This window comes from Puntigrus tetrazona, chromosome 7 (assembly GCF_018831695.1).
Source record: "Puntigrus tetrazona isolate hp1 chromosome 7, ASM1883169v1, whole genome shotgun sequence".
In the NCBI taxonomy this organism is placed as follows: Eukaryota; Metazoa; Chordata; class Actinopteri; order Cypriniformes; family Cyprinidae; genus Puntigrus; species Puntigrus tetrazona.
This window is the reverse complement of record NC_056705.1, coordinates 34394245-34407316: the sequence shown is the minus strand read 5'-3', so window position 1 is coordinate 34407316 and position 13072 is coordinate 34394245. Positions and strand designations below refer to the sequence as shown.

Sequence of the window (13072 nt, the reverse complement as noted above, 5' to 3'; positions counted from 1 at the left end):
TGTGTGTGTGTGTGTGTGTGTGTGTGTGTGTGTGTGTGTGTGTTGGTGTTTGTGAGCCATATTGTTAATGTGTTTGTAATATGGTGCATATGACACAAACCATTTAGAGGATGGAACGACACCACAGCATAGGGAAAGGCCGTGGAGGCTCTGACCTATGATCCAAGATAGATGATATGATAGATAAAAAAGAACAGACAGCATTCCAGCCATAATTATGTGTGTCATGGTGTTCTTTTTGTTTTAATGCCATTCTGTGTTAATGGCCTGCTATTGCTAATCATGTATATTTTACTTTAATGTATTTTACAAACTACTGTTGTACATGTATAGCCTAAGACAGACAGAATCCTATATATCTATGTGTATGAATGTGCGTTATGCATTTGTCTCCATCATGAGAGCCTGCTGCCACAGCTGACAATTAATTTGTCTCCTACTGATAACATCATCCAAAGAGAAAGTTATTTATTCACTGACTAGCTGAGTCAGGCTTGTGTTAAGGAAGGTAGGCTGTTGGCAGTTGTGCACGTTTCTGATGAAAAATGTGCGTTTCTTTGTATGTTCAGACGACCTTTGCTGCTATGTGAGGAGAGGAGAGATTTTGGTCCAGTGTTAATACTGTCCACAGTAATGAGTGATCAATAAACACAAGAAAGACTCACTCTATCAGAGATTTGTGTCATCTGTGTTTGTGTGAATGCACGTGCACACACTGGTTTCCAGTTTTATTGGGACATCCCATAATTGTAATGGTTTTTATTCATCTGCAATCAAATCTTTGCAAGTAGTAGGCTAATAAACCAGTACATACACTCACTTTTTTTCCAAACACTGAACAGGAGATACTTCTCACATTTTCGTCGCTTAAAAATTGCGCATGCTGCGGCCCATAAGGACAGAGAGCGAGAGAGAGAGATCTTAACACTTAAATAATCTTATTATATAAGCATTGTTCTTATAATTAAATTGTAATCTATATTACTATATGGTAGTTTTTTTCTGAATTATATTTCTTGTTCAGTTTTATTTTGTTTGCGACATTCATTGTATTTAATAAACAGCAATATTTTTTTTTTTTGTTCCGGCGGAAATGTTGACTCATGTCGTCGTCACACAGAACCCGGATGCACGTTATAAAAAGAGCGAACAGGCCTTCAAGCCTCCTTTTCGTGAAGGAGCGACGAGGACGCGTAGCGCGCTTCCTGACTCACCGCTGTTCGCTGTTGGCGTTATTTCCACGAATAAGTCGGTCAGGAATTTATAACCATGGTAATTTGAAATTTTATTCATATTGTATGAACACAGCGGAGTAGTTTTTTAGCGTCCTTATTTAAGTTAGGTGTGAAGCATCTCGTGTAAACACGTGCCACCATGTTTCTGAATTGTTATCCATGTTTGCAGGCTTGAAGTTGGAACTGTTTTCGTTCGATAAATTATGAAGCCGTTTACTTAGCGTTTTATATTGTACTTGTACTTTATTGTACTTGTGTATATTGTTGCGTGGTTACGTTTTATCTTCCATATTTTTGAATGAGCGTTGTGAGTAGTAAAAAAGGAAACCGGATTACCTCATAACCTGATTTGCCCTGTATAAGTTAGCTCTCTGGGTTGTAAAATAAAACTAAGGAAAAAAGCAGGTATTTAGTGAGTATCAGAGTTGTTTGCACTGTTTATTTAAATTAATGTATGCTCTGCAGGCGTTTAAAGACACTGGTAAGGCTCCTGTTGAGGCTGAGGTGGCGATTCACCGTATCCGTATCACTCTGACCAGCCGCAACGTCAAGTCTTTGGAAAAAGGTGCGTTTGTGACCCAGTGCTCTGGTAGTACTGAACTGATGGCAGGGAAGACAATAAATGAACGACTCAAGCATGAGCTATACTATACGCTATTCTGAGCCTTTTTTTGCAAAACCGATTGTCTGAATAGGTCAGGTATGTTGTCATTTAACCCCTTTTTTTTAAACTCTTTAGTGTGTGCTGATTTGATCCGAGGTGCCAAGGAGAAGAGTCTGAAAGTGAAGGGACCTGTGCGTATGCCCACCAAGGTGACTACCAGCTTCTCGTCTTTTCATATCTAAACGCATGAGTTTTAAAAGACCTTTAAATACTATCATTCATAGATGTTAGCGTCCAATTTTAAGATGCTTGTTATGCGGCTGTAATTCTAAATTTGTTTTTCTTTTCTCAAGACTCTTCGCATCACTACTCGCAAGACACCTTGTGGCGAAGGTTCCAAGACCTGGGACAGATTCCAGATGCGGATTCACAAGCGCCTCATTGACCTACACAGTCCGTCTGAGATTGTCAAGCAGATCACCAGCATCAGCATTGAGCCTGGTGTTGAGGTGGAGGTCACCATTGCTGATGCATAATTGCTGTCTTCCAACTAAATCAGCTGTTTGCCATCAGCTTAATAAAAGATTTTTTTGGATTTCTGTCTCCTTTGTCTACTCATGTTGCTAGATACCTGTAGCATTCATTGTTGATCATAGTGCATTACAATATTGTTTGGGATCCAACGTTCTTAAATGTTGTCCCGTGTTCTGCCGAAGAATGAAAACGCATACAAGTTTGCAGTTGTAAGAGGGTATGTTCAAAGAATGAGTGTTTTAAAACATCAAGATGTGATTTAGAAGAGAAGTATTTTTATTGAAATATGTATGGCTTATTCACACATACTATGGCCCGTTTCATAAAATAAGTTCACCGAATAAGATTTAGTCTGACTTGTCGGTTGACTCAGAATAAACCAGTTGGTTCAGAGTAACTGAAATAAGCCTGGTTTATTTGGTGATCTTGTTTTATGAAAAAGGCCCCTGGCGAGGTTTAATCTTCATGGAATATAAGAAATACAAAGCCCCTCCCAGCACATGAAATGCACTTTTCCCTGTTTGGGTAACTATGGTGTTAGTGTAAAATTTTATATACATATATTCATAAATTTTGGTCAGGTCTAATTAAAAATGAGGCCAAAACAAGATGTCAGCTGAAGTTGCACCACAGTCAGTATAAATCCTAAACCGAATTAACAGGTGTGCTGAATGTCTTTAGGAACTGATTAAGTACCAAATGGTAAACAGGTGTGACAAATGCATTTTGGGTAAGATCTTGCCTGTGTTATCAAAGCAGTTTTTTGTCTTGTTGTTTAAAATAGTTGCAAGTTATATGCATTTTCTTTTGATGTAGGTTTTGAATCTCTGATTCATGCTAATGTCAAGTTGACAACTATAAATTTTAAGCTTTTTTGGTTTAGGTTCATAGCTGTTTTATTACCGTATAATCATGACAACAGTAATCGACATGACAAGTGAGGACACTGTGTTACTGGCCATGGAGTCAACTGCTTGTGAACCCCATCATGTAGCTCTACCTGAACTTTCTGGGGTTTCTTCTATAACATCCCAGGTCATAAGACTCCTTATGTTGTAATGAACTCTTTTAATAATATGGTGTTTAATGTATGTAGTACAGCACTGTATGATGTCTTTGCTATTTGCAGAGTGAGACTGCTGAAATCTCTGAAAAGCAGCAACTTCGGGTTTATCTAAAGGTGCGTCCATTCAGTGAAGAGGAACTCAAAAGCAATGAGGATCAGGTATTGTAGAACTAAAGCCAATGATACACGCGACGTGTAATGTTCTTTGAGTGCTTTTCTACTGAGAATGGGTAATTTTCTATTTGGATACTCCAGATCGGTTTTGGGCCCACCTGGGTTGTCTCATCTCTTTGACCGCAACATTTTACCAGAGTCTGTATATCATCAGGCTAATGTTAATTAAGTTGTACATTTCAGGAAGTGTACTTCTGTCAGCATCCTTTTTCTTCCAGGGTTGTGTTGTATTGGAAGACTCCGAGACCATTGCCCTTCGTGCTCCTAAAGGATCTGCCACCATGAAAAGCAGTGAGAAAGGAATTGGTCAACAGGTTTATAAATTTAGCTTTAGCCAGGTATAATAGTTTTGTATTTTTAAAAACCCAGAATTTATACAAACCTTAATTCTACAGATGCTAACTTTATTTTTGGTAATGTAGATCTTTGGACCCACGTGCACTCAGGCAGAGTTTTTTGAAGGCACAATCAGTTCACAGGTGCATGACTTTGTTCATGGCAAAAATGCATTGGTGTTCAGTTATGGTGTGACAAATGCTGGAAAAACATACACCATACAAGGTGAATTTAATGTTCACATCGCACTGTATGTTCAGATTTTATTTTATTTTTTCTGTTGTTGGGTTTTGTAATCATGTGAAACTGTCTGTTTTAAGGTTCTCCGAAAGAACCTGGCATTTTGCCACGTGCTTTAGAGGTTGTGTTTAAGCACATTGCTGGCCGCCAGTATGAGCACATGGACCTAAAGCCATATTTGAGCTCAGATGTGCAAAAATTAGACTCTGAGCAGCTGAAAGTAGAGAAGAATGCCAAGGCGGTACTCTTCAGTTTGCTCAAAGAGGTAAGACTGGATGGCATATGACAGTATGTTTAGGTTTAAAGTAGTTCTTTTGATTTATGGAAGATAGTCATTGTTAAATCTCTTTTCAGGAGCCTGAATCAACAAAATGTAGTAGAAACAGAAGCTCGTCATCCTCAGTCAGTAGTTTGTCTTTTTCGAGCGTTTCGTATGACCACACAGGTAATGAGCATTATGATCAATAAAATGTGTAAAAAGACCTGGTTTCAGCTTTCTGTCCACGTTTTGCAGCCGACAGTGTTGATGGCATGGTTGAAGGGCAATACCTTTACTCTGTTTGGGTGGCGTTCTATGAGATCTACAACGAGCATGTGTATGACCTGCTTAAGCTGGACCACACCAGTAAATCCAAAAGACGTCTCGCACTGCGGGTTTGTGAGGACAGCACGGGGAGCTCTTACATTAGAGGTACTGTTTCTTCAATAAAAGAAGCAAATGAGATGTTTGTTTGCTTTTTGTGAAGATGGTTTGTCTCTTTAGATTTAAGATGGGTTAACGTGCAGAATGCAGAGGAGGCTAGTAAAATCTTACGTGTGGGCAATAAGAACCGCAGTGCAGCAGCAACCAAGATGAACCAGTCATCCAGCAGAAGGTCGTTAATCAGTTTTCCTTATTTTATTTTTTTAAATGAAGGCACTTTTAAAGGAGTAGTCCCCACCCCCAAAATAGTCTTTCACTTGCCTTCAAGTAGTTCCACATGTTTGAGTTTGTAACCAGGCTGTTTTGGGTTACCATTGACTTCCAAAGTAGGGAAAAAAAAATGCTATGAATGTCAATGGTCACCCAAAACAGCCTGGTTACACATTTTCTTTAAAATATCTATCTTTTGTTTGGCAGAAAGAAATAATTTAATCTCAATATAGATTTGGTACTACTCAATGGAGTAAACTACTTTGGGAGTGAACTGTTCCTTTTAAATTTACTGCAACGAAATTGCAAAATATGTACTTAATGCAAATGAAGCTGCCAAAAAAAGAATAAAACGAAACGCTTTGGTCTTTTTGCAGTCATAGCATTTTCACCATCAAACTGATACGACTGGAAGGAGGGGATGTTCAGGGACTGTCGGAGTAAGTGAAATGCATAGGGTCTTGAAATGTCATGTTTTGAAAGTAACGCCTCTCCTTTTCTTGCATTAGTCTCTCACTTTGTGACTTGGCGGGCTCTGAAAGGTGCAACAAAACCAAAACATTTGGAGAGCGTCTGAAAGAAGCTGGTAATATAAACAACTCATTGCTGATTCTAGGCAAGTGTATTGCAGCACTCCGGAATAACCAAGGTTGCAGGTACGCATAAACGCTAACTGCACGGTTAAGAGTGTCTTATGTGCTGTTTTCAAAACCGTGTTCCTGTTTGCTTCTCTAGGGTGAAGATGAGTTACATCCCGTTTCGAGAAAGCAAACTGACAAGGCTTTTTCAAGGAATGTTTTCTGGACGTGGCAGGGCTTCCATGATTGTGAATATTAATCAGTGTGCCTCAACTTATGATGAGACCCTCCATGTGATGAAGTTCTCTGCTGTTGCCAGACAGGTGGGTGTTTGAGTTGGTTTTTTGCAATGGGCTGAATCATAAGGTTACAAAAGACTTCCTATCCACCTTTTTATTGACGTAAAAACAGATGGCCATTTGTAAATTCTATGCATCTAGCTTTGTCTCCCACATCCAGCTATTATCATAAGTTAGTTTTGCTGCTTAATTTTGAAGATTTGGTGCTGCTTATTTCATTTGTATCATATTGAGAACACTGGTTTGTAGTGCAAACAGGTTTACTGCATGTTCTCATTTACCTATAGCATCTAACAAACTCGTATCCACCTTTTAGTGTAGAAATAATCCTATAGGTGAGGCTTATGTATATGGTTGCATGATACATATGACCACACAACTCACTTAAGTGTGCGTCTGGGACATCTCTGTATATTTTAGGTGCTACAGGTTATACCTCAAAGATCTCTTGAGTCTCTGGCACCACGTCTCGTTGGACTGGATGGTAAGCCACTGCTGAAAAATGGAGTTATTGATGACCAGGCCGTGGATGACTACTTGTCAGAGGAAGAGCTGCTGGATGGAGAGGAGGCTGATATGTCAATATTGCCTCAAGAGGTAACGCTGCTTTTGTTGAATACCTGTATCCGCTTTGATGCTGCTTGACTACGGTAACTCATTGATAAGATGGTCACTGCTCATAAAGGTTGGGTTTTTTGGGTTTTTTAAATGCCTCTCCAAACCTAAATCGCTGGCTATTTTCATAAATCTTTTATAGGAGTTGGTAAGCTTAGTGGAAAGCTTGCGTCTAAAGCTGTTGGCCGAGCGCAGAAAAAATCTGATGCAGGAGATTCAGATACGAAAGGAGATGGGAGATGCAATGTTGCAGCAAATCATGGAGGCAGAGGAGCTGCACAGGTGACTCTGACATGGACTTGTAAAAGGAATTCACTTTTATTGTGGTTTGTGGGGTTTTTATTTTTTCCCCCAGTCGTCAGATGGTGGACCTGAAGGAGAGTTATGAAGAGAAGATGGACAGTACATTTGAAATGTATAAAGAGGCACTGAAAGAGCATGCATACCAGTGCGCTCTGGAGAGACTAGAAGAGGATTACGTCCGTATAGAGGAATACAATGAAGAGCTAGAGCGAGTCAAGGTATATGCCCAACTGTTCAAATGCAATAAACCCCGACTCTTTAGTGTAACAGCACTGGATGTGGATTTTTCAATTTAGGTTTTGCAAGAAAAAAAAAGAGAAATAACATGACTGTCACTTCTCATAACTGACTTTGAGACATGGAGTATGAAGTGACATGCATGGTTGTAGCCAAAGCCCAAAAAAAAAAAAAACTCTTCCAAGGCCCATATTTACAAAAAAGACTTGCAGGAATCCATGCTCAGGTCTCAAAGTTCAAGTCAATCACTTCTGATCCAAATCTTCTGGTGGTGTTGAAGTACCGCGAGAAGTGCTTGGAACCCATAGTGACATTCAGTAGTACAAAAGCTTTCATAAGGATGAATGTGCTTAAGATGTGAGGGATTTGGGCTTTATCAATACTAATAATGAATTCGCACACTATTGTGTTATGTAATACAAGGTGTTTTAGTGCTGAAATTAGTCCTTTTCACTAACATTTTACAGATTAAGGAGCTAAGTCACTATCCTAAAATGGAATATAGATTTTTAGAAACATTTGATACTGAACTTTTAAAAATGCATCACCTTTTAGGGAGGTTATTCAAACTCCATTTCTTTTTGATTTATGCTTTTAACCAGTAAGACACAAGAACCGCCATTACTTTCCTAGTTGGCCTTTTAAGTTTGCACGACTTGCTATCAGCTGTGGGTTTTTTTTTTTAATTTTATTGTACTGTTAATTTTAAATGTTTAAATCAGGGGTGTCCAAACTCGTTCCTGGAGGGCCAGAGCCCTGCAGTGTTTAGATTCAACCCTGCTAAAACGCGCATACTATGTATGTCTGAAGTACTTGATTAGCTGGATCAGGTGTTTAATTAGGGTTGGAGCTAATCTCTGCAGGACACCGGCCCTCCAGGACCGAGTTTGGACACCCCTGGTTTAAATCAACAACAAAAAAATAAATTAAGTTTAAGACTACGACTCCTCTCTCAGCCAATCACAGTGTACATGGTTGGTAAGCGTGCTAACATCATCCATAGCAACAAGGTCAACCCTGCAATACTCCCTTTTTACTATTCCTTTTAGTAAAAGTTTGTCTCTGCAGCTTTGAGTAGGTTCTAAAATGCTTGGCTAAAAACTCTCTTACTGCTGTTTAGAACTCTTAGTGGTAAGAGAATGTTTAGTGAATACAGGCTCTGAGCTATTAAGGAGCTTGTCCTCTAGGAGTTTAACAGCACTGTGAAAATTGATCATGCACTTGAAGAACGGTCAGAGCAGTGTACTTGAAGAAGCTCTGGAGGACATACTAAGTTCTATATTATATATTTGCTGAATTAAATCTAGGGTGTACTCATTTCTGGAGTCTTTCATTTAAACAGTGGCTAGTTGACTTACGAGTATTAAAAGCATGTTCTTAGCGATCACTAAGAAATTGCATATTTGTAGTTGTGTAGTATGTTAACCTAATGTTACTTTTAATATAGGAGCTAGAGAAGCTTGTTCAAGAGTTGGAACAGAAATGCCAGCGTTGCAGTCCTCCAGCACTCATGCAGGACAGCTCCATGCAGACAAATCCACTTTCTGCCACAGAGGAGTCTGGTATCATGTTTAGCGTGACTACATGTGTATAATGCAGCTGTGTGGGGGGGAAGTTAGTTTTTCTACTGACTGAATTTCATGTATTGCAGAAAGGTTCAAAATACTGTACAAGGAAAAGTGTGCGGTGGAGAAACTGTGTGTTGGGAAACAAGAGGTACATTAACCTTTAGTTGTCCATAATAGGTTTGAGTGGTTGCTTGTGCCATTTTATGATGGGTTGGGTGGTGTTTTGTTTTTAAGTTAATTGTAACTTACGAGCAGCGGATCAGTGAGTTGAATGAGACTCTGCAAGAAGCTGGGGAGAGCTACATGGAAAAAATTGCAGAGGTCCAAAATCTACAAAACAGACTCTCAAATCAGGTAACAACACACGCTCCGATGAAACCAATTTTATGGCCTTATGCTCATTATAAAAGTTGTTGTGGTGTGGGTTTTTCCTTTCGTTTTAACAGGAACAAAAAATGGAGTGCTTGCAAAGTGATGTCGTGGCCAAAGAGAAGGAGATAAACGGTTTACGGCAAGAAATGGCCAAACTGGCTAGTGATTCTGCAGGGCAGCCTCGTCCAAGGTGTGGTCTGCTGGTCAACATTAAAGAATCAATGACGCCACAATCTACAGGAAGCTTGTGTCGCACAATCAGAAAGTCTGTGAGGGCAACAACCTCTCTAAGGAAAAAGCCATGCTGATTGCATGCTTTGGAAGCGATACTGTAGCACTGTTGAATATTTTATGTATTTTTAAATAAAGTCTAGGTTTTAACCGCTGGGTTCTTGTTTTATCAATAATTGTGATTCACATGCTGATACAATATTCACTGCCCAGATGATTCTGAAATTTGTAGTCTATTTGCCTTTCTATTTTGAAAGTCTAGTCTATTTTGCTTTCCCCACCTTTAAAAACTAACGAACATTTTACACTAGATTCCTATCAATCCTTAATTCTTATTTTCGCTTAAGACCTAATTAACAGAAAAAAATGCCTACACATGCTTGATCTATTTAAAGATATTTTGCTGTTAAAGGGCTCTGTAGAACTGAGTTTTTCACAAATTACTTGTAGATATGGGTTGAATCATTTTAGACGCTTCCAAAACTGTTGCAATGCATATGGTAATACAATCATTAAATGGACAAGGTGTGTTGCCACAACTTTTTCTGTTCTAAAGGAGTGTCCCAATCCTTTTTTTTGTTGTTGTAGTGCAAGTACAAGCCGTTTGGTGATGAGCTTTTAGCTCCAGACCTTCAGATGGCTAGGTTACTTTTGGCAAAGAAGTGTGCAGTATGCAACTTCAGAAAACACTCTTAAGCCCTGTATCTTACATCACCACTCTGGTCAAACCATGTTGTTGGAGGACCTTACTTGTCAGCAGTTTTTATTGTTGACTTTGTTCATAATGTTGGTTAATCTTTCAGACCTAGCAGAGGTTGAAATGTCTCACTTCTGACTTCAATGAATCAATCACACCACAAGATGGCACCATCTCAACTAAAACATTTAGTGCTCTACAACGTCAGAGTATGCACACTGGAATGCCTTTAGCTAACTTCTGCAAGGCATTGATTACACTGGACTGTCAGAACCCTTGCAATGTGCTAAATTACCACCTAAGCCCTTGATTACTTTAAAATTAGTTTTATGCAGCATTATCTCTCTCTCTCTCTCTCTCTCTCTCTAGCTTATTTCTTAGTTACATTTACAATATGTCTGTTTGTCAGCATGATATAAATCACACTTGCAATAATGTCAACAGTCAGTAGGTGGCACTTGATGGCATCTGACTTGGTTCCCAGGGTTGGAGCTTAGGTCAAGCCCCAGCTCTTAAGTCCAGAGAGGGGGAGCTGGTGGTCAATCCTATTTGTCTCTACATCGACAGATGGGTAGACAAAACTGTATGCCTTTTCTTACCTGCTGTGATTGTGAAAAGAGCTCTGACGTGTCCTTCAATGTGACATCACCACTTCTCTAAGATATATTTAGCTTAGTCATGATGATGACTATAAAGCATTTAAGGACATTCGTATGGGTTTAACAATGTTCTAGCTTTACTGTCCCAGATCTACTTTTTCCATATTTAAAACAATATCTTATAAAAACATTTTCGTTTGTCATGGTCAGGTTTTTAAGGATTGAAACACTATGCAACTTCAATTAAATTCATTTATTATTTTTTAATTTCTTAATTAAAACATAAGGATAATAATTCAATAATAGGCCGAAACGTGTTTTTTTGAAATAATTTTTTTTATTGTTTAAAATAACAATCACATTTCAGTACTTAGTTTTTATGTATTTGTGGTTACAATTAAAGTAATGTGAAGTGTGATGAACAAAAATAAAAAACACAGCTTTGTAGACGACAACTTGCTTTTTATGTAAAGATATTTATGGAAACCTATGTGAAAATAAAGGAACTGTATGACAGTGCTCAGTCTGACTTTCATGCTGAGAAAAAATATTAGTTCATTTAAAAGAGGATACAAACAACATGTTTAACTCAAATGATTACATTTTATTTCAGAAACATCAATAACATATCAGCTGCCATTGATAAGAGATGCATTTTGATAAAACAGTCTATTTTTTGTGATGTGCCTTTTATTTTTCTTTGTTGCTAAGTCAAATAACACATTTTTATTATATACTTTATTTGGCACCACTCTTTCCTTATTTTTAATATTTTATGTATAACTTTTCTCCACTACCAGGAGCTATTTGATTACATTTAGCCACTTTTTTTAATTTTTCGTAACACAAATGAAGATACTTCTTATTTCGGGAGCTCTCTGATCCTCCCACAGACAGCAAGGATCGTTAAAATCCGTTCCGTTTTGAAGAGTATCACATAGGTAAAAAATACATTAAAGTTTTATGTCAGCAGCACCATACACTGATGCACTGTTTGTGTTGTTTGGAGTATTTTAACAATCATCTTTCTACATTACTGAGCCTTGATTGTGTAAAGAAACACTACAGATGCCATCAACCTAACTACAGTACTACCACAGGCACGGCACTGCTGTTACCCTTCTATTGCTTCTTTCCAAAAGTTTTCTATACACATAACCTATGCAGATATAACTGTGCCAAATATCACTGTTGATCACTGTACAGCAGGAATACTAATAACACTGCACTGCGTTTTTGAAACTGTGTGCCAAGTTGTTCAATATTTAAAAATATATCTTGAGTCTTTTTCAAAAATAATTAACGGCATACATGATTACCGACATACATTTTTACATTTTTACCAATATTTATCAATTACTTTTCAGAATATATATCACAATCTGAAGCAAGTTTAAAGAATGGGGCAGTGCTGTCCACAAAACATGTATAGAATCTCCAGTGCATCAGGTTCTACAGAGTGTCTTGAAACTTGTGCACTCTGTCCTTTGGTTGGCTGATTAATGACAGGAGGTGTAGTTTCTATTATTGGATGCACCTTATTAGCTGCTTTTTTGATGTCCGTTGGTGTGAAGGCAGTTACAATGCTGTGTTTCTCAGCCCAGCATTTTGGAGGCTCTGTTAAAGGAGTCACTTTGTTTTCTATTTTCCCATGTGGACTGTCAGGTTTTTGACCACCCGGCTGTGTCTCAGAATCACTGGCATTTGGAAGGTGAAAGTAGGTGATTGTCCTCCCTGGGCACTCTTCCTCTAGCTCTGTAAAAGAATGATCCTTGTCAGGTGCCATAGAAGAATCGCCAAATAAGGAATATGGAATATCCTCTTTTCCAGAATCCAGCTCTGACTCAGCCAACACATCCTTGTCTTCTATGTTCTTAGATGTGTCTTCACTCTCCGAACAAGATTTCAGATTTTCCCTAAGTAACCAGCGACCCTTATCAATTAAGACTGCATCCTTGGGTCCCATCCTGGCATTCATAGTAACACAGTTCATTGACTCATTTAAACTATCTACTGAGCTTGTGGCATTAAAGTATAACAAATCTGGAATGGCATTTGCGTGAACCTCATGGAGGGAAGGCATACTTGAGGCATTTGCACCTCTAAGACCTTCTCTCTTCTCCACTCTGTCAGTTGAAGAAGATCTCTTCTCATCGGAATTACATCCTTTAGAGCCTTTTCCATAAAGCTGCTCAATAGTTCTTTTTACATAACCCTTTGCAATGGACAACCTGCACATGTTTTTCTCTTCTCTTGACACCTCTGAGGAGGTTAATAATTGGTAGTCTTTTTTGTGACAAGATTCAAGTTGGTCATTTGACAGTTCAGAACTTGGGCTGCTCAGCTGTTCCTGTCCATGCTGTGGGTCTGTATTGCTCTTGGCAAGAAACATGTCTCTGATGGATTTCACTCTGTTGGTCTGAATGTGTGCCTCTGAATCTTTAGCAAAATCACTGTTTTTGGAATCATAA

At 38.6% G+C, this 13072-nt stretch overlaps 2 protein-coding genes across 2 annotated transcripts; both read left to right on the top strand.

The window, feature by feature from the left end:
- Nucleotides 1-1117: 1117 nt before the first annotated feature.
- On the top strand, nucleotides 1118-2434 carry rps20 (ribosomal protein S20). Its single transcript, XM_043245743.1, has 4 exons — nucleotides 1118-1272; nucleotides 1701-1800; nucleotides 1975-2048; nucleotides 2193-2434. The coding sequence occupies exons 1-4, from the start codon at nucleotides 1270-1272 to the stop codon at nucleotides 2373-2375; spliced, it is 360 nt and encodes a 119-aa protein (XP_043101678.1). The 5' UTR covers nucleotides 1118-1269; the 3' UTR covers nucleotides 2376-2434.
- A 704-nt stretch (nucleotides 2435-3138) lies between these two features.
- zgc:56231 (uncharacterized protein LOC406257 homolog) lies at nucleotides 3139-9460 on the top strand. The gene is made up of 18 exons (XM_043245742.1): nucleotides 3139-3408; nucleotides 3503-3598; nucleotides 3832-3951; nucleotides 4036-4174; nucleotides 4270-4454; nucleotides 4544-4634; nucleotides 4704-4880; nucleotides 4953-5064; nucleotides 5480-5542; nucleotides 5612-5758; nucleotides 5838-6003; nucleotides 6400-6576; nucleotides 6737-6876; nucleotides 6950-7115; nucleotides 8582-8696; nucleotides 8786-8850; nucleotides 8937-9056; nucleotides 9149-9460. Exons 1-18 carry the CDS (start codon nucleotides 3286-3288, stop codon nucleotides 9380-9382), a joined length of 2436 nt encoding a protein of 811 aa, XP_043101677.1. The 5' UTR covers nucleotides 3139-3285; the 3' UTR covers nucleotides 9383-9460.
- Nucleotides 9461-13072: the final 3612 nt, after the last annotated feature.

Bases quoted from the DNA above. Each gene is read 5' to 3' on its own strand.
- rps20 (XM_043245743.1), top strand. The intron at 1,801-1,974 runs GTGCGTTTGTGA...TAAACTCTTTAG, and splicing joins CGTCAAGTCTTTGGAAAAAG to TGTGTGCTGATTTGATCCGA. The intron at 2,049-2,192 runs GTGACTACCAGC...TCTTTTCTCAAG, and splicing joins CTGTGCGTATGCCCACCAAG to ACTCTTCGCATCACTACTCG.
- zgc:56231 (XM_043245742.1), top strand. From the start codon at position 3,286: ATGACAACAGTAATCGACATGACAAGTGAGGACACTGTGTTACTGGCC. The intron at 4,881-4,952 runs GTACTGTTTCTT...TTGTCTCTTTAG, and splicing joins GGGGAGCTCTTACATTAGAG to ATTTAAGATGGGTTAACGTG. The intron at 8,851-8,936 runs GTACATTAACCT...TTTGTTTTTAAG, and splicing joins TGTGTGTTGGGAAACAAGAG to TTAATTGTAACTTACGAGCA.